Source organism: Danio rerio, chromosome 25, assembly GCF_049306965.1.
Source record: "Danio rerio strain Tuebingen ecotype United States chromosome 25, GRCz12tu, whole genome shotgun sequence".
Lineage (NCBI taxonomy): Eukaryota > Metazoa > Chordata > Actinopteri > Cypriniformes > Danionidae > Danio > Danio rerio.
This window is the reverse complement of record NC_133200.1, coordinates 37,170,001-37,197,318: the sequence shown is the minus strand read 5'-3', so window position 1 is coordinate 37,197,318 and position 27,318 is coordinate 37,170,001. Positions and strand designations below refer to the sequence as shown.

Sequence of the window (27,318 nt, the reverse complement as noted above, 5' to 3'; positions counted from 1 at the left end):
TATGTGTATATGTATGTATGTATGTATGCATATGTGTATGTATGCGTGTATGAATGTATGTATGTATGCGTGTATGAATATATGTATGTATGTATGCGTGTATGAATATATGTATTTATGAATGAACGTATGTGTGTATGTATGTATGCATGTGTGCATGTATGTATGCGTGTATGTATGCGTGTATGAATGTATGTATGCGTGTATGAATGTATGTATGCGTGTATGAATGTATGTATGCGTGTATGAATATATGTATGTTGTTTGTATGTATGTATTTTTGTATGCATGTGTGTATTTATGAGTGTATTTATGTATGTATGTATGCATGAATGCATGTATGAATTAACGTATGTGTGTATGTATGTATGTGTATATGTATGTATGTATGCATGTGTGTATGTATGCGTGTATGAATATATGTATGTATGAATGTATGTATGTATGCGTGTATGAATATATGTATTTATGAATGAACGTATGTGTGTATGTATGTATGTGTATATGTATGTATGTATGCATGTGTGCATGTATGCATGAATGTATGTATGTATGTATAAGTGTATGTATGCGTGTATGAATGTATGTATGTGTGTATGAATGTATGTATGCGTGTATGAATATATATATGTTGTTTGTATGTATGTATGTTTGTATGCATGTGTGTATTTATGAGTGTATGTATGTATGTATGAATGTATGTATGCGTGTATAAATATATGCATGTATGAATTAACGTGTGTGTATGTATGTATGTGTATATGTATGTATGTATGCGTGTATGAATGTATGTATGCATGTATGTATGTATGCGTGTATGTATGCATGTATGAATATATGTATGTATGTATGTATGTATGCACATGTGTATGTATGCGCATATGAATGTATTTATGTATGTGTGTATGTATGCATGAATGTGTATGTGTGTATGTATGTATGTATGCATGTATGAATATATTTATGTATTTATGCGTTTATGAATATATACATGTATGAATGAACGTATGTGTGTATGTATGTATTTATGTATGTGTGTGTGAATGGATGTGTGTATATATGCGAGTATGAATGTATGTATTTATTTATGTATATGTGTGTGTGTATGTATGTATGAATGTATGTGTGTGTATGTATGTATGAATGTATGCATGTATGTATGCGTGTATGAATATATGTATGTATGTATGTATGTATGCATGAATGTATGTATGCATGAATGTATGTATGTATGTATGTATGTATGTATGTATGTATGCGTATATGAATATATGTATTTATTAATGAACGTATGTGTGTATGTATGCATGTGTGTATGTATTTATGCATGAATGTATGTATGCGTGTATGAATGTATGCATGTATGAATGAACGTATGTGTGTATGTATGTATGTATGCATGTATGCATGTATGTGTGTATGAATATATGTATGCATGTATGCGTGTATGAATATATGTATTTCTGAATGAACGTATGTGTGTATGTATGTATGTGTATATGTATGTATGTATGCATGTGTGCATGTATGTATGTATGCATGTGTGTATGTATGTATGTATGCATGTGTGTATGTATGCGTGTATGAATATATGTATGTGTGTATATATGTATGTATGTATGTATGTTTGTATGCATGTGTGTATTTATGCGTGTATGAATGTATGTATGTATGTATGCATGAATGTATGTATGCATGGATGTGTGTATGAATCTATGTATGTATGTATATGTGCGTGTATGAATGTATGTATGTATGTATGAATGAACGTATGTGTGTATGTGTATATGTATGTATGCATGTGAGTATGTATGCGTGTATGAATGTATGTATGTATGAATGAACGTATGTGTGTATGTATGCACGTGTGTATGTATGCGCGTATGAATGTATTTATATGTATGTATGTATGCATGAATGGATGTGTGTATGTATGCGCGTATGAATGTGTGTATGTATTTATGTATATGTGTGTGTGTATGTATGCATGAATGTATGTATGCGTGTATGAATATATACATGTATGAATGAACGTAAGTGTGTATGTATTTATGTATGTGTGTATATACGCGAGTATGAATGTATGTATTTATTTATGTATATGTGTGTGTGTATGTATGAATGTATGTGTGTGTATGTATGTATGTATGTATGCGTGTATGAATATATGTATTTATAAATGAATGTATGTATGTATGTGTATATGTATGTATGTATGTATGCGTGTATGAATATATGTATGTATGAATGAACGTATGTGTGTATGTATGTATGTGTATATGTATGCATGTGTGTATGTATGCGTGTATGAATGTATGTATGTATGTATGCGTGTATGAATATATGTATGTGTGTATGTATGTATGTATGTATGCATGTATGTGTATATGTATGTATGCATGTGTGTATGAATGTATGTATGTATGTATGTATGCATGTGTGTATTTATGCGTGTATGAATGTATGTATGTATGCATGTATGTGTATATACATGTGTATGAATATATGTATGTATGAATGAACGTATGTATTTATTTATGTATATGTGTGTGTGTATGTATGTATGAATGTATGTGTGTGTATGTATGTATGAATGTATGCATGTATGTATGCGTGTATGAATATATGTATGTATGCGTGTATGAATATATGTATGTATGCTTGTATGAATATATGCATGTATGAATGTACGTATGTGTGTATGTATTTATGTATATGTGTGTATGTATGTATGTATATGAATGGATGTGTGTATATATGCGCGTATGAATGTGTGTATGTATTTATGTATATGTTTGTGTGTGTATGTATGCATGAATGTATGTATGTATGCGTGTATGAATATATGTATGTATGTGTGTATAAATGTATGTATGCGTGTATGAATATATGCATGTATGCATGCATGTATGAATATTTGTATGTATGAATGTATGTATTTATGTATGTGTGTATGAATATATGCATGTATGAATTTATGTATGCGTGTTTATGTATGTATGTGTATATGTATGTATGTATGCATGCATGTGTGTATCATTGTATATGTGTGTATATATGTATGAATGTATGTGTATGTATGTATGTATGCGCATATGAATGTATTTATGTATGTGTGTATGTATGCATGAATGTATATGTGTGTATGTATGTATGCGTGTATGAATATATGTATGAATGTATGTATGCGTGTATGAATATATACATATATGAATGAACGTATGTGTGTATGTATTTATGTATGTGTGTGTGTATGTATGTATGTATGCATGTGTGTATGAATGGATGTGTGTATATATGCGAGTATGAATGTATGTATTTATTTATGTATATGTGTGTGTGTATGTATGTATGAATGTATGTGTGTGTATGTATGTATGAATGTATGCATGTATGTATGCGTGTATGAATATATGTATGTATGCATGTATGAATATTTGTATGTATGAATGTATGTATGTATTTATGTATATGTGTGTGTATGTATACATGATTGTATGTGTGTGTATGTATGTATGCATGTATGAATATATGTATGAATGTATGTATGCGTGTATGAATATATGTATGAATGTATGTATGCATGTATGAATGTATGCATTTATGTATGCATGAATGTATATGTGTGTATGAATGTATGTATGCGTGTATGAATATATGTATGAATGTATGTATGCATGTATGAATGTATGCATTTATGTATGCATGAATGTATATGTGTGTATGTATGTATGTATGTATGTATGCATGTATGAATATATTTATGTATGTATGCGTGTATAAATATATACATGTATGAATGAACGTATGTGTGTATGTATGTATTTATGTATGTGTGTGTGTGTGTGTGTTTATGTATGTATGTATGCATGTGTGTATGAATGGATGTGTGTATATATGCGAGTATGAATGTATGTATTTATTTATGTATATGTGTGTGTGTATGTATGTATGTATGCGTGTATGAATATATGTATGTATGCGTGTATGAATATATGCATGTATGAATGTATGTATGCATGTATGAATGTATGCATTTATGTATGTGTGTGTGTATGTATGCGTGTATGAATGTATGTATGAACGTATGAGTGTATGTATGTATTTAAGTATGTGTGTGTATGTATGTGTATATGTATGTATGTATGCATGTATGAATGTATATATTTATGTATATGTGTGTATATATGTATGTATGCATGAATGTATGTTTGTGTATGTATGTATGCATGTATGAATGTATGTGTATGTATGTATGTGTGTGTATGTATGAATGCGTGTGTATGTATGTGTGTATGAATATATGTATGTGTGTGTATATATGTATGTGTGTATGAATATATGTATGTGTGTGTATATATGTATGTGTGTATGAATATATGTATGTATGTGTGTGTATGTATGTGTGTATGTATGCATGCGTGTATGAATATATGTATGTATGTGTGTATGAATATATGTATTAATGTGTATATGTATGTATGCATTAATGTATGTATGTATGCATGCATGCGTGTATGAATGTATTTAAGTATGTGTATGTATGTATGCGTGTATGAATATATGTATGAACGCATGCGTGCATGAATCTATGTGTGCTTGTGTATGTATGTATGCATGAATCTATGTATGCATGCATGTATGAATGTATGTATATATGTAAGAATGTTTGTATGTAGGTATGAATATATGTATGTACGTATGCATGCGTGTTTGAATGTATGTATGTATTTATGCATGTATGAATGCGTGTATGAATGTATGTATGTGTGTGTGTAAGTATGTATTTGTGTATGTATCCATGAATGTATGTATTTATGTTTGCGTGTGTGTATGTATGTATGTGTGTGTGTATGTATGAATGTACGTATGTATTTATGTATGCATGTGTGTGCGTGTATGTATGTGTTAATGTATCTATGTATGCATGCGTGTATGCATGTATGAATGCGTGTATGTATGCGTGTACGTATGTGTGTATGAATGCATATGTGTATGTATGTGTGTGTATGTATGTGTGTATGCTTGTATGAATTTATTTATGTGTGTATGAATGCATGTGGGTGTATATGTATGCATGCATGCATTTATGTATGTGTGTATATTTGTGCATGCATGTATGTGTTTATGTATGAATGTGTGTATGCGAGTGTGTGTGAATGTATGCATGTATGTGTATATATATATGTATGCATGTATGTATGTGTGTATGTATGCATGTGTATAAATGTATGCATTTATGTATGTATGTATATATCCGTGTATGTCTGTATGTGTGTGTGTGTATGTATGTATGCATGCGTGTATGAATGATTGTATTAATGTATGCGTGCATGTATGCATGCTGTATAAATGTATGTATGTGTGTGTATGTATGCATGTATGAAAGTATGTATGTATTTATGTGTGTATGTATACATGCATCTATGCATGTGTGTATGAATGTATGTATGCATGTATGAATGCATGTATGCGTGTACGTATGTGTGTATGAATGCATATGTGTATGTATGTGTGTGTATGTATGTGTGTATGCTTGTATGAATTTATTTATGTGTGTATGAATGCATGTGGGTGTATATGTATGCATGCATGCATTTATGTATGTGTGTATATTTGTGCATGCATGTATGTGTTTATGTATGAATGTGTGTATGCGAGTGTGTGTGAATGTATGCATGTATGTGTATATATATATGTATGCATGTATGTATGTGTGTATGTATGCATGTGTATAAATGTATGCATTTATGTATGTATGTATATATCCGTGTATGTCTGTATGTGTGTGTGTGTATGTATGTATGCATGCGTGTATGAATGATTGTATTAATGTATGCGTGCATGTATGCATGCTGTATAAATGTATGTATGTGTGTGTATGTATGCATGTATGAAAGTATGTATGTATTTATGTGTGTATGTATACATGCATCTATGCATGTGTGTATGAATGTATGTATGCATGTATGAATGCATGTATGCGTGTATGTGTGTGTGTATGTACAGTATGAATGTATATGAATGTATGTACGTACAAATGCATGCATGCATGTATATATGCTTGTCTATGTATATGTGCGCGCATGTATGTACGTGTGTGTAGACGTATAAGTATGCATGTGTGTATAAATGAATGCATGTGAATGTGTGTGTGTTCGTGCGTACTTAGACACAGGTGTGCATGCATACATATACATGTATTTGTGCATGTGTATGTATGTGAGTGTGTATATGTTTTTGGTATGTATGTGTGTCTATGCATGCATGTATGAATGTTGTCATTGTGTGTGTGTGTGTGTATGCATGGTTGGATGTATTTGTGTGTATATATACACACAAATATACATATACACACACGTGTGTTATATGTATATATACGCATGTGTGTGTGTGCACGCGCATGTATGTATGTATATGTGTGTATTATATATATATATATATATATATATATATATATATATATATATATATATATATATATATATAGTTATTTTGTGGGATACTAGTATGCTGAGGTCAAATAATAATAATAATAATCAGCTTAAAAGTCGAAACTAAATTAATAAATTAAAGAAATATCACACGAGATCTTTTTACATTTTTTCTAATAATAATTTAAAAATAAGAAATATTTCTTAATCCTAATGTTTTATTTTATTGTATTATTATACAATAACTATAAACACAGACGGTGAATAACAATGCAGGTATAACAGCTTCTGTGTGCTGATGTTAATGCAAGAGATTGACCTGAAAGCCTGACAAATACATACATACATACAAATATTGTTTATTATATGTTGTTTATAAAAGTATCTGAAGCAAGCGACAGGACAGTGTTTTCATGCAGGAGAAAGTTTATTTAGAGGTGTTGAGCTGATGTGGTGGTAGAAAGAACCTGCCACACATCGCTCATAATCATGTGAAGGTCATTCATTGTAATCAATGAAAATGTAAGGCATCAACAAGTCACGACAGTTTCTTTGTATTCAAAGCGTCTTCATCCCTTTTTCATGTCTCAGTGCTGCTTTCTTCTGAAAGAGCAACCTGTGGAGAAAAAGAAGAGCTGCAGCTCAATCACTGAGAGATCATACAGTCTCTGATTCAGACATGCAGGTCAGATTCTGCCATGGGCATTTAAAATGGAGATAACTGTGAATTTTAGATTACAATGAAGACTTCTCTATCACAATTTAAAGTTCAGATGTACTAACCTCAGATGTAATAAAGCTTAGTTTCTAACAGCAGATGGTGCTGTATGCTTCACAAACAGCCATACTCTGCTTGCATCTAATTCCTTACAAATACCACCTGAACTTATGAAATAATCATTAATAAAGCAAGGATGATTCAGACGATCCTTTGAATGAACATTATTAATCATTATTTTTAAGTTCAAGAGATCTTATGATGACATCTACCATGAAAAACCAGCCTACAGCGCTATCTGTGACTAAAACTAGCATATTTCCTCATCTGGTAAAAGCTAGCCTAGAGCGCCATCTAGTGTTGACCCTTGTGCACAGATCAATTTTTCTAGCCTTTTGTTATGTTAAGAATGAAAACATCCACTGAATGAAAGTGCTGTAAATATGCATCAGATGTGTGTGTGTGTGTGTGTGTGTGTGTGTGTGTATATATATATATATATATATATATATATATATATATATATATATATATATATATATATATATATATATATATATATATATAAATATAATTTTTTTTTCAAAATGTTTTGCATGAATCTGTTAATCAAGCTCAGTCCTGATCAAAACTACTAAATTGTGTAGAAAATTACAGGATTTTTACTCTTTAATTGCCAAACGCATAAATGATGTCACTGATTTGGTAAAAAAAACAGACTAAATGGCGTATTTTTAATATAAATTTTTTTTATATAAAAAACAGATTTTGTTTTTTTTATCTTTTAGCACAGTCTTGGACATGTGAATGATTACTAACAACAATGGATTGTTAGATTTTCATTTTTCCCTCCCTAATCTCCTGTTGCTGGCTGTTTTTAGCTCATTGACTTCCATTATAAACACATTTGATGATGCATAAATACACAGTCTTTGTTTTTGTTTACTCCAAGTAGTTCTGAGATGCATATTTAGATTTTCACAGATACATCAAGGTAAGTGCGTAAAGGTCTCTCTTACACACTCAGACACACACATACACACACTTTAATTGCAGAAGCTAAGTTTTTTTTTTGCACAGGCTTGTCTAAAGGGTTAATGGTGCCAACTGATGATAACAAGACAAATTTGACCACTTCCCAACAGGAAAAACCACCAACAATAAAACATGGATGAATTATGTGCTGTAATGGTTTTGTAATATAAATTGTGTTTATAATGGAAGTCAATGGAGGAAAAACAGCCAGCAACAGTAAATAAAAGAGAAAAAAATAAAATTTCTCAAAAACAATGCATTAAAGGTGATGCTGTTTCACATGTCCAAGACTGTAGACCACAATGACTTTTTATATTGACAATACGTCATTTTGTGTGTTGTTTTTCCAACTAAATCAGTGAAATTTGGCAATTAAAGAGTTAAAATTCTGTAATTGTCTAAGCAATTGAATGTTTTGTCTAAGCACAAAAAATGTGAAATAAATATCTATCTGATGCATTTTCCAGCAGTTTAATTTAGTGGATGTTTTCATCCCGAACATAACAAAAGGGTAGTCCATCTACCATCTAGTATTAAAAAGTTTTTAGTAATTAATTTTTTTAAATTACAAAAACATATCTCAGTAAAAATACCAGAACATTTAAAAAAAAGCTTTATTTAAGTTACTTTATGCATTGACTGATGAAATGATAGATAATTAAATATTATAATATTCAATAAACTACTAATAGACCTTGACAATTTGTTCTGTTTTACAGTTTTACCAGAAACAACCTGAGATAAAGCAGCTTTACCCATGGCAGAAACAAGCTTCTGTATTGCGATCATGTACTATAATGAGTAAATAAACACACCCTCAGTGAGTCTTGCTTTTCCTCCTGTGGGCTGGCAGAGCACTGTTGAACAACCGACACACAGGACCACCGTCTGCGCGTGACTGAACACCGTCGTGATCTTATAACAGCCTGCGTGCAGATCACGGCTCGGTAAGTTACTTAAAAAATAGTTAATTACTAGTAACATCATTACAATTAGGGCTGCACAATCTATTGTTCCAGCATTTTGTATCGTAACGTGAACATTCGCAATTGTAGGATCTGCAATGGTGACTTCAGTTTATAATTGATCATTTGCATGTTTTTAGGGCCTATGACCGTACGTTCACACCGAAAGCGGCGAGAGCGTCAAAGTAGCCGGAAGTCATTCATTTTCAATGAGAGCCGGCGGCGATAAGCGTCGAGGAGCAGCGCGGCGTGTCTTCTCCGGCGTGGGCGTCGAGGAGAGTTGAAATAAAGTCAACTTTATGGTAATGAGCTATGATGCGGTTCGGCGGCAAGCAATCAGAATGAAGACGTCCACCGCGTGATCGGAGTTCAGAGAACACAGACCTGTGAACTTTGGTTCCGACCACAGTTGTTCCCAAGCGTTTGATGATTGCGGTTGCCGGATTTTCCATTATTTACAATGTTTTCTTACAGGAACATGCATTAAATAGGTTACTGGCGAGTTACTGATGTTCATTAATGTTATATAAATTTATCTTAAAAAAGCGGGAAAGTCACGCGACGTGACAGTACAAAACAGTATAGCTGCTTCAGGATATATCAAACATATGGACACATATTGGATAAATAGAGCAAAGCCACACCACACGCAACTTGATCTTCCATTGTTATATGAGTTTGATAAGAAGTGCGCAACATTTTCACGCTAGAAACATGTTTTATACAGGAATGTAACTGACATGCTGCAACGGCTCCTTTAAATACGAGATCAATGTAGCGAGTTTTGACGCTCTCGCCGCCGGAGCTGAAGGCAGACAGCGGTGGCGCCAGGGCGGCCAGAGCGACCTTGGAAGCTCTCGCCGCTTTCGGTGTGAACGCACGGTGAGGACTTTAAAAAAATTCAGGAATAAGAAATTGTACCGTTGGTAAACGATTAATTGTATTAAATTATTTATACAATGATGAACATGCCAAATTTATTACATTTAATCAAGTCCATTACAGTACCTCAGAACCAAACGGTTCATTTCACTTGTATGTTTTTCTTTATTGTATTTAAATTGTGCATGTAGATTGTTTATAATGTTTTATGGAGATGCACCTACAAAATCATCCCAATCGATCAACTATCCGCTTGTTAAGTGTGACGTCACGCGAAGGGGCTTCCGGGTCCAAGCGCTCTATGAAACTGAATGGGGAGACTCATCAAATGGAAATAATAAACATTTACAAAGCGATACAATGCTTTTGAAATTAACGATCGCAATATATATGTCCATGCCTAATATCCGATGGCCAGAAAGTGATTAATTTTTTTTTATAAATTGTTAAAATTTTGGTATTTGTGATGCAGCAAGCCCAGAGATTGTTGTGTACACTAACGCCTGTTTCACACCGCAAGCGTCAGCGGCGCGTGAGCAGAGCGTGAGCAGCCCGTGTGTTTTCGGCGTCCATGTTAACAGATTAGAGCTTTCATACCGCACGCAGCAGCAGCGCGTCAGAGCGAGGCGTGAGCGTCGCCGAAGCAGCAGTGCAGCGATAGTTTCGGCGCTGGGTCTATTTTTGACGCGCTGCTCACGCTCAATTAAAGTGACAGTGCATTGAGAATGACCAAAACACATTGAATGACAGTAAAAACTAACAATTTTACCCAATAAATACGTTAATAATGTCAAATGGTTTATATATAGTCATTCAAATGAACTTAAAACGATTAAAAACGGCAACAAACATTAATTTAGGCCCGAACTACAAAACCAAATGTAAAACTATTTTACTATCAGTTTTGCTTAAGTTGCACACTAGTGTTGTAGGAGAGGGGAAATGGAATATTTACGGGATTTGTAGTCCATAGCGAAGTGTATTGTGGGTAGTGTAGTGCGACACGCATGCTGGATGATGTGAGCTCGCTGTGTTCTGTGCAGCTGAGCAGAGCAATAAAGTTTTAATCGGCTTTGTTTTATGTTCACTTGAATTATTCCTACCGGGAGCTGTTTGCACTGTGAATCTGACAACACGAAAATAAGTAAAAGAATGGCATGCATTAATTACTTTTGTCCGTCTCATCATCTGCACGAGCATGAATTAACGAGCTGTTATTCTGCCGCTGGACATTACTGAAGCGGAGAAATTAACACTAGTTTGATCATGTATAAATATCATTATAACTATATTGTATAAATATGATTATAACTAGGTCTACAGCAACCTGATAATCAAAAAACAAATGACATGATATCACAGGCGATTGTCTTCTGACTGTAGACAATTCTCATATAAGTTAGCTTTAGAAGCATACAGTACTATTTGATCTATAAAATTTGTAAAATAAACATTTGCAGGTTAATGAAACAGCATAGGAGGGGCCTTGGTGCAGATGAAAAGTTTAAAAAGTGTATTTGTATATAGAGGGGTAACTAGATAGAATAGACAGAGATAGGTTGATCTCAGCAGCAGCTGCCGAAGAGCTGCGCACTGCAGACGCAGCTGGTGTGAAAGGCAAACGCCTGCGTGCTGCTACTGCTCGACATACGCGCTGCTCACGCTCTGCTCACGCGCCGCTGACGCTTGCGGTGTGAAACAGGCGTAAGACTGCGTCCGAAACCGCATACTTCCATACTATACAGTACATGAAAATCAGTATGCGAGCCGAGTAGTATGTCCGAATTAATAGAATTTGAAATTCAGTATGTGAGAACTACCCAGATTCTTCCAGCGAGATTCTGGAGTGCGCAGCCCATGATGCCCCGCGAGCGAATTCATGAATGGGAGTAAAGCGACGCAATTGACGCAGGTAGGTCACGTGATCATGACAAAATGGCAGATGTAGTACGTCCAAATTCTATTCATACTTTTCACGTTCATACTGTATAGAACGCATTTTTCTAACGGCCGAGTACCTACAAACGCAGTACCTACTGAGTAGTAGGCGGTTTCGGACGCCACTAATGACTTTATATAAAATTCACTTTATTGTGTGATATGAATAAAAAGTGATCATAAACGAGTATTTTGACAAATTTAGTCATATTTTGAAGATCGTGTAAACTCCGTACAGAAACGTCAGGTGGCTTGGTAAAGCCTGGAACCAGAGACATTCTTGCTGTGAGGCAACAGTGCTAACCACTGGGCCACCGTGTCACCCATCTAGGAAGAAGTAGAGGTGGATGAGGGGATTCTTCAAAACGAAGATAGCGGTGGTAGATAATTTGAAGTAGCTTAGGAGTCGTCTGATTGGTGCATTGAGAATTGGATAATGCAGATCCAGCCGCTAGCAATCATAAGCACGTGATCTTTTCGAAATTAGTTTATAAATAAACTTCACTTAGTTGACAAATTATTGTGCAAAATGTAGGTTACTCTGCTTCTCTAAATTAATTTAGAATGGTTGAATTTCGCACAGTAAGCAAACATATTATAAGAAACTGTAATAAATCGACCTAAACACAAGAAGCAATCCCCTACGTTCATTTTTTTCCGCTAAAAAAAGTACTTCAATTATACTAACTAGTTACCTTGTAACTAAGTACAACCAAAACTGGAACAGTTAAGCAAATATTACACTCTCCAAACCAAATATCAGCCATAATAAAGCAAATATAAATAAATAAACAGTTTCAAACCTGGACATTTTACATCCATGAAGTATGAGTTTGGACTCTGAACAAGCCTCTTCTTCTTGTGCTGCCTCCTCTCCAAATCAAAGGACGGGTTGATCAAATCTCTGGACAACTGTTATATTAAAACACAGAAGATATATTTTAATATAATATAAAAACTTATAATATCCATCTCACACACAGTGAAAATACAGTTGAAGCCAGAATTATTCCCCCCCTGAATTATTAGCCCTCCTATTTATTTTCCCTCAATTTCTGTTTAACAGAGAGCAGATTTTTCCAGAACATTTCTAATGATAATATTTTTAATAACTCATATCTTAACACGTATTTATTTCATCTTTGCCATGACGACAGTAAATAATATTAAACTAGATATTTTTCAAGACACTTCTGTAAAGCTTAAAGTGACATTTAAAGGCTTAACTAGGTTAATTAGGTTAACTAGGCAGGTTAGGGTAATTAGGCAAGTTATTGTATAGCGATGATTTGTTCTGTAGACTATGTAAAAAAATAAAGCTTAAAGGGGCTCATAATATTGACCTTAAAATGGTGTTTAAAAAATTTGACCCTAAAATGGCTTTTAAAAACTGCTTTTATTCTAGCCAAAATAAAACAAATACACAAATATATAGAGGGCTTTTCCCCTTTGATGAGATATACTAAGGGAGAATGTCAATTGAAGTGTTTCTGCTTTTACCAGGTGTGTTTATAAAATATATAATGCATTCATATTGACCATTAGCAGCTGATTATGTTTACACACTGCTGCCACACTAGGCATGAGCCAGTATAAGATTCAGATGGTATGATAACCTTGGGTAAACATGTCACGGTTCCACGATATCACGGTATTGTAATTACTGCTCTAAAATATGCTGTTTTTAAATGTCTGGGTAAAAAAAAACTAGTTTTCTCCCATTGAAACTGGTATATATTTTTTTACATTTAAAATATTTTGAAACAATAAATGTCAGGCTAAATAATTTAAATAAGTCATTGACTTTAGCTGTCCTAATTTGTTTCGAAAACACTGATTTCAACTTGAAAAGACATCTTTAAATATCTTTTCTTAGGATATAAAGTAAGTCACTGTACTGTTCAGCTCTACAGCATGCTCGATGTTAGTTTATAAGATTTGTTTTTCAGATGTTTCCTGAATCATGGACTCATTATAGTTTGTGCTGTGGAAGATCCCTTTCTACTGTTACCCTAAAAGAAACCCTCAATAAAATAGTCGTAAAAAAACACGTAAAAATAATAACAACTTACAAATACCTTAGGAACGGTATAACAGAAAGTTTAACAGTTTTAAAACCTTGACTTTTCAAATCCATGGTAAACCTTGAAACTGGTTTTTGTGCCATGCCTGTGCCACACAACTGTTTTAAAACCCCTTATTAAAGTAATTTTTGCGGAAGAGGTCCCCTTTAAGCTTATAAGAAATGTCTTTAGTTGTTCGTAAAACAAAACAATTATTCATTAAAAATATTACAAATTAATAAAAACATAAATTGTAAATCCAGAGAAGTTGAGAATGTCCTTTTGTTATATTTTCTCTTACAGCATCTGGGCAATATTAGTCAAGCAACTTATATTAATCCAACGAAAACAGCTGACACAGTTATTTTCACCAACTTTAATCAACCAGCTGATGAAAACACTCAATCAGCACAACTATACTTGAGAGGAGGGGAAAATAAACCTAGTCTGAATCCCCAATATCAGACCTAAATCTGAACAAATCTTAAACAAATGTTGGCTGAATTTCAGTTTCAGAATCAGATCACTGCAGTGCAGCAAAAAAAACACCAAGGCAATGTTGTCTAAAAATATAATAAACACCTGAAAACATGCAATCCTATCTATTATTTAGACAAATTATCATTTAATTCTCAAAATAACATTTATTTAAGTTGACAAGACATATCTTGAGATGTTTGTAAAACAAAACCAATAAAAATACAAATAAAACAATAACTTAAATATAGAATCTAACTCCAGAGAAGCTGAGAGTGGCTCTCTTTTAAAATAAAAAACAAAATCTATCAATATTATTCAAGAAATGTATATGAATCCAACAAAAACAAACCCCCACAGCTTACTGAAGGCTGCCTGCAAACAAAAACAACAGTTCAACAGCCATATTGAGCATTTCCATCACTGTCAGTCCAAAAACTACAGTGGTTTCAGTCTAAAATGATGTAAACATCACTAATTGGGATAAATAAACGATTTTACTCGAGAGTATTTCGTTTTAAATCGTGTAAAGTGAAACATTAGGCCGAATGTGAACCCTGCACGCAGCGCCATGTGAGGATCTGTAACTTCCACATGTTTATCGCACGGTTAAACTATCCAACAAACTTGATTAACATTAAAACCCAAAACACTACAGCGCATTTTAACGACTGTCACATCGCTGTGTAATCGAGTAAATCCACTTACAGGCATTGTGAAGAGCTGCAGCTTTTCGCATTCGTGTGTTTTCCTTCGAATCTGGATCTCTCGGACTGAACTGCGCGGGGTTGCCAGGTGCAGCTACATAAAGCAAGCGAAGAAAGACATGCCCAGACATGATCCACAATAAAACACGCCTTCACGCCATTAAACCTTATCAAACATCACAACATAACCGGGATTTCCGGATTATTACATCAGTCTGACTACAGTAAGTGACTGTGCTTCAGGTGATATGCTGTCTCATATCTAAAAAAGATAACATGATTATATGTTGGAGAGTCATATATTGACCGTATATCAAATGTGAACGTATCAAACTACTGATGTTATGTTAATAGTAATAATAGTAATAATTCAATTATATAAAATGTATAATTATCAATTGTTAAAAATTAAAAATATATGTTAACAGGACACAAATAGGGGTGAAAATCCCGTACTGGCAACCCTGCCAATAATTCTCAGAGCTCCTCAAGGTCTTTCTATTGTGTTTAGCACCTACGAAGTAAACAAACACATTTGATAGTTTTATTTTAATTCTTCTCTTGTTGTTGCTCTTTCATCGACGCTTAGTGGCAGCCTAATTAAAGCAGCGCTAAAATGTTATCTTTGTTTGGTGAACTTTGGTGCTTTTTGTTGTTCATGACGTCATTTTTTAAAACAAAATAATAAAAGCCAGATATTGTACAAAATCAACCATTTGGATGAAACCTTGTCAAATGAATGAGCTTCAGTTAGTGTTATTAATTATGAATGCTTTCAGAGTGAAATGTTTGGACTTTTTTACATGATAGCAATATCCCAGATAGCAGGCAGTAATCGGCCCGAGCTCGGCTGCCCTCCGGCGCCTCCGGCTCCGACTCGGCATCGGCGAGTGTTATCCGGGCCGAGTGCGGCCCGCAGCTCGCTCGCGCATATGCGGCTTTGATGCGGCTGTAAAGCACTGGCCCGATTCCGGTCAACCATATGGCAACCGATTAAGGCTGATGGCAACCGATTAAGTTCTTATTTTATCTAGTAATCTGTTAGCTCCACGTTTAATGATAATTTGAGAAAATATTCATGGTACGATAGCAAAAAAAAAAAAAAAAAAGAATATTTAGTGTGGATGGTCGCAATGTTTAGACGCAAACAAAACAATATTATTTATAAATAGATTATACATGTCATCTAGAGAAAAACTATGTAAAATTCGCTTATTTTTGAGATAGCACGCTACTGTGCTGACTGTTTTTGTTTTAAAGCAGAAGTTGGTTTCATAATAAACACATGCGTGACTAAACTCATGATCCACACTCCAATCCAGACGGTGGCGGTAATGCTCCAAAAAGCTGGTTGTCAACCACCATGGCACGAAGATCACAAGAAGAAAAAGTTTGGTTTTTTAAATATTTCATGTGGATTCCGGTCAGAAAGGTAAGCTTTTTACTGCTTGTGTACTGTATAATTAGCAAATGTAGAGCTTAAAACATTTCCACGGTGTTTGGTTGTAACAGCGTTTAGTAATTTACAACAGTTTGATACGAAATGTAACTTGCTTTAAGAAACACGACTGGAGCTAATGTATGCTAACGCTAACAGTTACAAACACGTCTGAAAGTTCCTTTTCCTAACACAATGTTAGATTGTAACGTGTGTAGTAACTGAAAACTATTTTAATTATTTTAAAGAAACATGAAACGAATTTGTGTGTGTGCTAACTTTGCGTTAAAGAAAGTTTCTGTAGACGAATCCATTACCATGGCAAAACGTGTTTTTTTCCTGATTTAACATTATAAAGTACCGTGGATGTTGAAAAAATCATTGTACAGGCGTTTACTTATCCAACAGTATTAATTCTGTGATTGTGTAAATAAAAACTAATCGTTTTGGATTAATAAAATATTATTGTTTATCTTGTTTATGCAGTTAGTCACGAAAAGTGATCGAAACTCGACTGTTTACTATTCTCTTTAAATTATCCAAGAGAAATATATTACTATGCACTTTAATTCATATGTGTTAGCCTATGTGAATCAATTATATCTTTTGCTCAAGCTGTAATGGTCAGTTAATGTAAAACTGAACGTCTTAAAGCAGATTTTGATTTTTTTTTTTATGTTATTGACAGTGATAAATTCTGATTTAAATGAATAGGTAACAATATTTGTTGGTTAAGTCTTATTGTTCTTGTTTAACAAAGGTTAGTGAGATCATTTTGCAGAACATCACGACCAAAGAAGTCAATAGCACACTCTTTTGAACGTGAATAGGCATGTTATAGTTGTGTGCTAAAAGTCCATTATAAGCTGTAAACTGCTGATACATTTTCAACATAGATTGAGCTTTTCAGACTTTACATTACTAATTGCTTCACAAACAGCTGAAATGGTTTATTGTTATTGGCTATCATCATCATCAAACATTTTTCACAATGGTAGGTTAATCTTCATGGGTACAGAATAATGCATGTGCTTGGCCATCTTACAAATCTATGTCTCAGATTCATAAGGCTGTCACTCTGCATGAATCTCCGAATAAATCTTGTGCAACCTTCTGTGTACTGATTATTTACACTATAGGTATTATATGCATTAATTAACTTTGATAGTATTTCAGGATTTGAACTTTTCTTTACGGGAGGTTAACAACAATGTGATGTTTTATTATAGATGCATATGAGGAAGCTCGACTCAAACATCCACACGCAACTGTGATTTCTGACTGGTAGACAGATGAGGACGATGATTGCCTGTCATACATCTAAAGACAGAACAGGTTTGTTTGCAATTATTTTAAACACATACTGTCAACATTATGTCATTGATCTATTACAACCTGTGAGTTTTGCCCTGGCACTATACTAAAGTGATGTTTTGTTTTGTAAATGTATCTGATTAAGGGACAGTATAGACACATCTATACCGTGATGAAGAAAAATGACTTGGAACAAAGAGGCTGCATAAAAGGCAGGTATGAAGATTTCAGAAATCAAGGCAGCACCACAAGTACCATCACCATCAATGACTATGGCAGAAATCTTAAGACCACCATCAAGATGCACAGATACTGTACATTCCAGTACACCAGGCGTGTCCAAACTACGGCCCGCGGGCCATCTGCGGCCCGCGAGGCTTTTTATAAATATCAATAGAATCTGGCCCGCTATACAAAAATGAACGTAATTCAATAAATAACCACCGGGTGTCGCTATTACATGCATTCAATTAAGCAGCAGTTCTTGTTATGATCTATCTATCTATCTATCTATCTATCTATCTATCTATCTATCTATCTATCTATCTATCTATCTGTCTGTCTGTCTGTCTGTCTGTCTGTCTGTCTGTCTGTCTGTCTGTCTGTCTGTCTGTCTGTCTGTCTGTCTGTCTGTCTGTCTGTCTGTCTGTCTGTCTGTCTGTCTGTCTGTCTGTCTGTCTGTCTATCTATCTACACACAGTTGAAGTCTGAATTATTAGCCCCTCATTGATTTATTTCTTCTTTTTTAAATATTTCCCAAATGATGTTTAACAGAGCAAGAACATTTTTACAGTATGTCTGATAATATTTTTTCTTTTGGAGAAAGACTTATGTTTTATTTAGGCTAGAATAAAAAGCGGTTTAAATTTTTTCATGAACCATTTTAAGGTCAAAATTATTAGCCCCTTAAGTCTTCAGAACAAACCATTGTTATAAAATAACTTGCCTAATTACCTTAACTTGACTAGTTAACTTGATTAACCTAGTTAAGTCTTTAAATGTCACTTTAAGCTGTATAGAAGTGTCTTAAAAATATCTAGTAAAATATTATTTACTGTCATCATGGCAAAGATAAAATAAATCAGATATTAGAAATGAGTTACTAAAACTAATATGTTTAGAAATGTGTGGAAAAAATGTTTAACTCTCCGTTAAACAGAAATTGGGGAAAAAATAAACGGTGGCTAATAATTTAGGGGGGCTAACAATTCTGACTTCAACTGTATATATATATATATATATATATATATATATATATATATATATATATATATATATATATATATATATATACACACATGTGTCTGTGTGATGTATGTAAAATTTGGCCCGTGACAACGTTTGTTTTTTTGCATCTGGCCCTCGGCCCAAAAAGTTTGGACACTCCTGCAGTACACCTATGAACATTTACAGTCTTTGTTCTAGTGCAGTTTGAGATCAAGACAGAACTTATTGCATCTCGTGATGTCTTTGTAAGAATTGAAGACATCACTAAATTTGTTAAGGTTTAATGCAGCTAGAAAGTAAAGATCAACTAGAGAATATCAGCAGTGTCTAACCCACTGTTGTATTTACAGAAGTTGTATGAGAATAAGCTACAGGTTGATTTATACTAATCTGTTATTTTTCTTTTTTAGCACGACTGACTGAAGTTTTAAAATTATGCAACGTCATAAAGCAGCAGCTGGGCCTGATTCTCACAAAACCAAAACAGACGTGATGAAATTCCAGATGTAAACACATTTGACCTTCCTTTGGCCAATTTGATTTGGAAAAGCTTGAAAATCAACTAAAGGAGCAGCCCGAACAAATGAAGAAACTGGTAAGTTCAAGCTCTTGCTAATTTCAAAGTGTTTTAAGTTTATTTGTTTTTTTTGATAGTTTTTTTGCTTCGTAGGTAGCCTACTTTTTTCCTAATTTTTTCTTTTTTTTTTACATTAGTACTTGTTCACTACTAATTATCTGTTTATCTTTTAATCACAGATGGAGTGAGGACAAATGTCCTTACCACGCCACTGATAAAGAAGTGGAAAAATGCATTACAAGGTAGCTACAACTTGCCCCTGACAGGGATGGAGGAAGAAAGAAGAGAAAGCTAATGTGTCAAATGTCTACATCACTATTTTGTTTTATTTTTTAAACAACATTTTAAGTGTATTAGGATGTTCCCTGATACTTGAACAATTTGTTTCTTTAATTTGCATTTATATATATATATATATATATATATATATGTATATGTATATATATGTGTGTGTGTGTGTGTGTGTGTGTGTGTGTGTATATATGTATGGTATGTGTATGTATGTGTGCGCGCCAAATTCTGAAGAAACATCTTGATACATTTTTAATAAATGTAATACAAATAAAATTATAAATATAAAATTGCACAAGACGTGTATATATATGAAATGTATAATCATCTCACTCATGTCTTGCTGTTTGTGCAATTGATTTTGTTCAAGTTTATTAAAAAAAAAAAGTTTATACTTCTGCAATTATATATATATATATATATATATATATATATATATATATATATATATTTGTTTGTTTGTTTATTATTATTTTAATGTTTTATTAAAAAATGTTTCAAGATGTTTCTTCAGAATTCTGCAGTACTTTTTACAAGTTTGACTTGGATATTTTACGGATTGTCATTGGTATTTTTAAGATGTTTCTTGCTATATCTTAAATTGGTTTCTATATTTAGGTTTATATAAAATTTAGCTGTTTTTTACATATTTTTAATTGAAGTCTGTTGGGAAAACAGGGTTGTTTTAAAAAAACATCTGTGTGTGTGTGTTATTTTTAGATTTTTTGTTTAAATCTTTCTGTGTCTTTATTGTGTTGTTTTATTGTTGTTTTTATATTGATATTCTTGTGCACTACAAAATTATTTATAAAATTTTAGTACTATTTTTTTCATGCAATCAATAAACGTTTAACATTTATTTATTTTGTCATTTGTCTGATTATTTTCGTTACAGAATATGTATGCAGTTTGCACTTTATTCAAAGGTTAAACGCAGTGCTTACACTTTGTGTTTACATTATAGCCTGTGTTTGCTGTTATATAAATTCAAATGGTTGTAATACCATATATCAAGTACCAATGTAATACCAAAAGGTTTTATAAGGTGTATAAATACGGAGTCGCGCCAGCTCAGGGCCGCAGCGCACATTACGCTCGCGCCGATTCCGGCGCGGATGCGCAGCTTCGGCTCGCTTACGGCCGCCGCATCTGGCCCGCTTGATTCGGGCCGGAATCGGGCAGTGAGTCCACAGGCATCCGGCCCGAGTCCGGCAGCCGAAGTTGGGCCGAGGGGTTAGTCTCCGGCAGGCGACAATCTTGCCGGAACTGGCCCGAGTGTATTTTGCTATCTGGGATGAAAAAAGAACTTAAAAAGCTGGGTAATTTATACACAAATGTGCTTATAATATAGACAAACCCACATATTGGGTTACATTTTAAAACATTAACCCAACAGTTGTTGGTTTTTAAACTCAAATTCAACCCAAATAAGTAACCAAGCATTTTTAATGATAGCAGATATAGCAATATTGTACATTGTAAACATTTTCACAACTCAATTTCAATTGATTAATCATAAAAACACTGACAGCCAATCAGCGGAACCACACTTGATCAAGGATAAATCGGTTTGACATTGGAGATTCAGACTATCTTAAACAAATGTTGGCTGAATATCTGTATCATAATCTTTATAGCAGATCCTAATGGTATCGCAAAATGTTGAATAGAATTGAATAAAATAAAATACAAAATTGAACAAGTTTCCAATAAGTTTACTTCTAGTTGATCATTTGGTATCAGAAGTGGCTTTTATGAAAGGCAAAGGCCTCTAGATGACGCTTATTTGACCAAAATAAAAAATGATCATGTCTTAATTTTTAATGATTTAATTAGGACAGTAAGGTCTGACTTTGCTTAGACAAAAAGTCTTGTGACTGAACAGAAATAATGTCCAGTATAGAATATAAAGTCATGCTGCAGTGGAGACAGAATGAATATTGTGTCTGACTCCATCGCAGGGCCGGAGTGGGACTCCTTTTCAGCCCTGGAGTTTCAAGCCTTAGACCGGCCCATCTCAGTTCACGACTGACTATATTAAACTAACGTCATGTCCTATACAGTTTCTAATGACACTACCACGTCTTTTTCAAGGACACAGCTGCTTTAGAACTTCAAATGTTTTTCATGAATATGAGAAAATTAAAGGGTAGCTAAATCTCCAACACTATTCCTGAAGACATCACTTTAAAACATGTCCTTTCCTGTAATATCTGAATATATGTTCTGTGCAAAATTCTTTATAGATATCCAGTCCTTTGTAACGGTGGTCACACAAAAAAATAAAATATGTACAGTTATATAAGTAACCCAAACAGTATTATATGTCTTAACACTAAAATGAAAATAAAAAAATATTACTATGGTGAGAATCTAACTCGGTTCGGCAATGCCGTAACGCAACGTGCTGACCACTGGAACACAATGACACTGTTGTGTTTGGGCCCTTTGGAGGTTAGACTCTTTTAACCACAGTATTACTTTCTATTGATGGCTTAATCTTTTTCTCTCCTTTTTAGATTTCTGAAGAAGTTATGTCAGATTTATTAATGTAGTGAATCATCTGATTTTGATTTAGCTGGTGTAATATTCATTGATATTAATTATTTGAATTCTTATATTCACTAAGGTGCCGCTGTTTGGGATCGAATAATAATTACGTTATCATTAACCTTCAGGCTGCATTTTGCTCACGGGGCTGCGAGAAAATAAATAAAAAGAGCGGAGCTGCGGCAAAATAATTAATAAAAAGATTGAGGCTATGGTCAAATAAACAAATAAATGAAAAAAGTGCGACTTCTGAGAGTGCAAGCAGCTATAGGAACACTGGCCCTCGCGGCCAAAAAACAGACCGGCCCACCAGGAATTTCCCGGTCCTCCCGATTAGCCAATCCGGGCCTGCTCCATCATGAGCTTGGAGGACTGCATCCATACATCTCTGACTCAAATCACTTGTTAATAAAGTCATCTGGAATGAAAAAGAAAGCGTTCTTGCAGAACTCTCCGAGTTCATCAAGATATTTTAGATTCATCTTCGATGCCTCGTCCATCTTACCCCAGACATGCTCAATAATGTTCATGTCTGGTGACTGGGCTGGCCAATCCTGGAGCACTTTGACCTTCTTTGCTGTCGGGAACTTTGATGTGAAGGCTGAAGTGTCCTGCGGAAGAATTTTCCCCTTTCCTGTGGTTTGTAATATAGCAAGAAGGTCACTGATTCGAGCCTCCATGCTCCAGTTTCCCCCACAAGTCCAAAAACATGTGGTATAGGTGAATTGGATGATTCCCAGTGAAGGGCATCCGCTGCATAAAACATGTGCTGGATAAGTTGGCGGTTCATTCTGCTGTGGCGACCCCTGATTAATAAAGCCTACTAGCTAACTTGAAGTGTAGCTAGCTAGCTTTTTTATAAGTGTAGTTTGAGAATAGCTGAGCTACATTTAGCATAATTATCAAGTTTCAGATTCACCAACACTGTTAATTAATAACTCTTTGGCTGATATTTGTAGATTACAGCGCTCTAGCAGGTCTCAAAGATGAACATTTTCATTCAAGAATGAAATCAATAAAGTGTAATATAGCTTTTTTCACCTCAGAATATGAGTCCTGTGTATTTATTTAGAGAGAAAATAATAACTTTCACTCATTCACAACAGAACAGACATAGTTAAGTAATGTTTTAAGTACCAATTTTTACTTTAAATTAACGTTTCTTCACTTTGTTGCAATACATTGTGAAAAAAAAAGCTTAATTCGTAACCTACTAGTTACCTTGAAGTGTTACTAGCTAGCTTTTTCGTAAGTGTAGTTGACAATAGCTGAGCTACCTTTAGCATGTAGCTTATCAAGTTTCAGATTCATCAACACTGTTAATGACTTCTTTGGTTGATATTTTTGGATTACAGAGCTCTAGCAGGTCTCAAAGATGAAAATTTTAATTCAAGAATAAAAATCAATAAAGCATTATACTGCTTTTACCTCAGAATGTGTTATGTTTATTTTTTTAGAGATAACCCTGCTGAAAAATCCAGCTTAAACCAGCCTAGGCTGGTTGGCTGGTTTTAGCTAGTCGACCAGCCTGGGGTTTTGGCCACTTCCAGGCTGGTTTCCAGCAATTTCCAGCCTGGTCTGGTCAGGCTGGGAGATGACCAGCTAAAACCAGCTTGACCAGCCTAGCCAAGCTGGGAGTCCAGCCAAAACCTGCTATGTCCAGCTTAAACCAGGCTGGTCAAGCTGGTTTTAGCTGGATTTGGCTGGTCATTTTCAAGCCTGACCAGCTAAGACCAGGCTAAAAATGGCTAGAAAACCAGCCTGGAAATGGCCAAAACCCCTCTAAAACCAGGCTGGTCAACCAGCTAAAACCAGCCAACCAGGCTAGACTGGTTTGAGCTGGATTTTTCAGCAGGAAAATAATAACTCTCGAGTCTCGTTTATTCATAACAGACATAGTTATGTATGGCACTGTTTGAAGTACCAGGAATTTTACATAAAATTAACGTTTCTTCAAAGTAACTTCATTCGTAGCCTACTAGCTAACTTGAAGTGTTGACAGCTAGCTTTTTTCGTAGTTGACAATAGCTGAGCTACATTTAGCATGTAGCTTATCAAGTTTCAGATTCATCAACATTGTTAATTAATTATATAAAGTAGCTTCAAATGTAGCCTACTAGCTAACTTGAAGTGTTGCTAGCTAGCTTTTTTTCATAGGTGGTTGACAATAGCTGAGCTACCTTTAGCATGTAGTTTATCAAGTTTCAGATTCACCAACACTGTTAATTAATGACATTTGTTTTTTTTTTTATATATTTGTAGATTACAGAGCTATAGTAAGTCTTTAGTACAAAAAGATGAACATTTTCCTTCAAGAATGATATCAATAAAAGTGTAATATTGCTTTTTCACCTTAAAATGTGTCCTGTTTAGTTATTTAGAGAACAATATTAGCTTTCATTCATTCACAATAGACATGGTTACGTTTATATACCAAAACTCTTGTCAGGTGTATTTATACTCTTAAAATGCTAGTCATTGTATTTTGTCAGCCATTCAAACCACTTGGCTCTACTAAAATTTCGATAATTAAAATGACTAAAACAATAAGTAGTCTGCAGTCCCTCGTCTTTGACCCACAGTAAACTATTATAAGTGTTTATTAGTATAAAATACACGTTTAACCAACAGGCGCTGTCCTCCTAGAAACTACATTGACCAATCAGGCTGTCGAATCTCTGTGCTGACGTCACGCCACGAGACCCCGCCCCCCGCTCGCGACCGTATGATTTCATATGTCAAAGCATGAACAAGGGAAACTGCGCGCTGTCACTGAAGACGGAAATACCGGTTTAATAAATGGCGAAAACCTACGATTACCTGTTCAAGCTGTTGCTGATCGGAGACAGCGGAGTGGGGAAAACATGCCTGCTGTTCAGATTCAGCGAGGACGCCTTTAACACCACCTTCATCTCCACTATCGGTCAGTCATTTCACCGGCTCTCGGTCCCGTTATCTGCTGCGGGACAATAGTTAGTGGTCAGATGTACTGCAGAACTGTCATTAAACAACAAATAAATTAAATTAAGTCACATTTACACTGATGAAATGGGTTTAAAAAGCACCTGTGGGCTTTTGTCAAATAAAATATGTGATTAAATCGAAAACATCTGGATTTGTTTAATGTAAAGGCCTGTGAGAAGGTAACAGTCAGCTGCTAGAGAATGTATTGAACGCTAATTACTTGCATACAGCTAATATAAAATACATGAATGAGATAAAATATAATGTCCATTTTTATTTGTTTCTAAATCAGAATATACAAAACCTATAATATATATTTACATGTTTATCTAAATCAGTATTTAGTAAATACAACTAATAGTAACATATATAAATTGACAAATACCTGTAGATGAAAAATAGATAATTAAAAAGTGTAATTAATAGTGTAATGTTGTATAATATGATACTAATGTAAATATATGAATATTTATTAGTTTAAATTGTATATAAATCAGTATTAATTTAAAATGTACGAAAACATAACAAACGTTGATACGTAGATGGATAACATTAAACTTTTTTTTTTTTAATATTAACCCCTCACAAATCTCGCTTTTAAATTCATATTTTAATAGGAAGCTATACAATTATATATGTGCATATACATTGGATTAGTCAGCACTGAAGTCAAACCAGAGAGCTTATCTAACAAAATAACTTACGATAACACTCCGAAAACTAGTACATCCAAATTTATAAAGAAAAATATACAATACAAATAAAAAAAAAAGAAAAATTTTCTTTCAACAAAAGAAGTTTTGTTGGTTGTAATTTATTTTTGCAATATTTTGCTTGAATTTACTTGTTTTATCTTTCAATTTCTCAATGTTTGGTGACTAAAACATTATTTTACTAAATATATCTGTTTAATAAATCTGTTTTGGTTAAATGCACCTAAATACATTGCCTATATTCACTGAGAAATGGAGGAAAATATTCATTTTTAAAATGGGGTGTACTCAATTATGCTGAGCACTGTATATATATATATATATATATATATATATATATATATATATATATATATATATATATATATATATATATATATTTATATATATATATATATATATATATTTATATATATATATATATATATATATATATATATTTATATATATATATATATATATATATATATATATATATATATATATATATTTATATATATTTATATATATTTATATATATTTATATATATATATATATTTATATATATATATATATTTATATATTTATATATATATATATATATATATATATATATAGTGAACACACACACACAGAGAGAGAAATATAGAGATACTCTGGAAACAGTGCGGTCATCTTTGTGAAGGTGTGAGTGTGATATTTAGCTGACCGCAGTTGAATCTACTTTTAACCTCGCAAACGAGTTCATACTAGATTCCAGAAGAGAATCATAGTCGCGCTTTATCGAGTTCTGTGTGTATTTACGTTGATTCTGATGGACTCGAGGCGCTTAATATGCTTCTGTTAGATGCTCTGATGTTAGATGCCTTGTGTGTTTTACCATGTAATGAGAGTTATTAATATAGTATATTTAATATTAAATTCACTCATTTACTAACTTGTTGCAAACCTTTTTGAGTTTTCTTTTGAAACAAAAAAAAAGATATTTTGAAGAATGTTGGAAATCCATAGTCTTTTGTTTTCTTACTATTAATGCCAATGGCTA

At 33.7% G+C, this 27,318-nt stretch overlaps 2 protein-coding genes across 3 annotated transcripts in view; one reads left to right on the top strand and one right to left on the bottom strand.

The window, feature by feature from the left end:
- Positions 1-6,842: 6,842 nt before the first annotated feature.
- rps27l (ribosomal protein S27 like) lies at positions 6,843-15,275 on the bottom strand. The gene is made up of 4 exons (NM_001172680.1): positions 15,221-15,275; positions 12,776-12,884; positions 9,003-9,113; positions 6,843-7,050 (listed from the first exon to the last, which is right to left on the bottom strand). Exons 1-4 carry the CDS (start codon positions 15,224-15,226, stop codon positions 7,022-7,024), a joined length of 255 nt encoding a protein of 84 aa, NP_001166151.1. The 5' UTR covers positions 15,227-15,275; the 3' UTR covers positions 6,843-7,021.
- A 30-nt stretch (positions 15,276-15,305) lies between these two features.
- The window catches only part of LOC100535415 (ras-related protein Rab-8B), a 25,069-nt gene continuing 13,056 nt past the window's right edge, over positions 15,306-27,318 (top strand). The window contains exon 1 of one of the 2 annotated variants that reach the window (XM_021470743.3): positions 15,306-15,443. Coding sequence is in view for 1 of the 2 variants with exons in the window: in XM_073943372.1 (XP_073799473.1) it covers positions 25,416-25,539 (124 nt within the window). In the remaining variant the exon portion in view is untranslated. Of the gene's footprint in view, positions 15,444-25,335; positions 25,540-27,318 lie in introns of those variants that run through there. The other variant, XM_073943372.1, reaches the window with a different exon arrangement.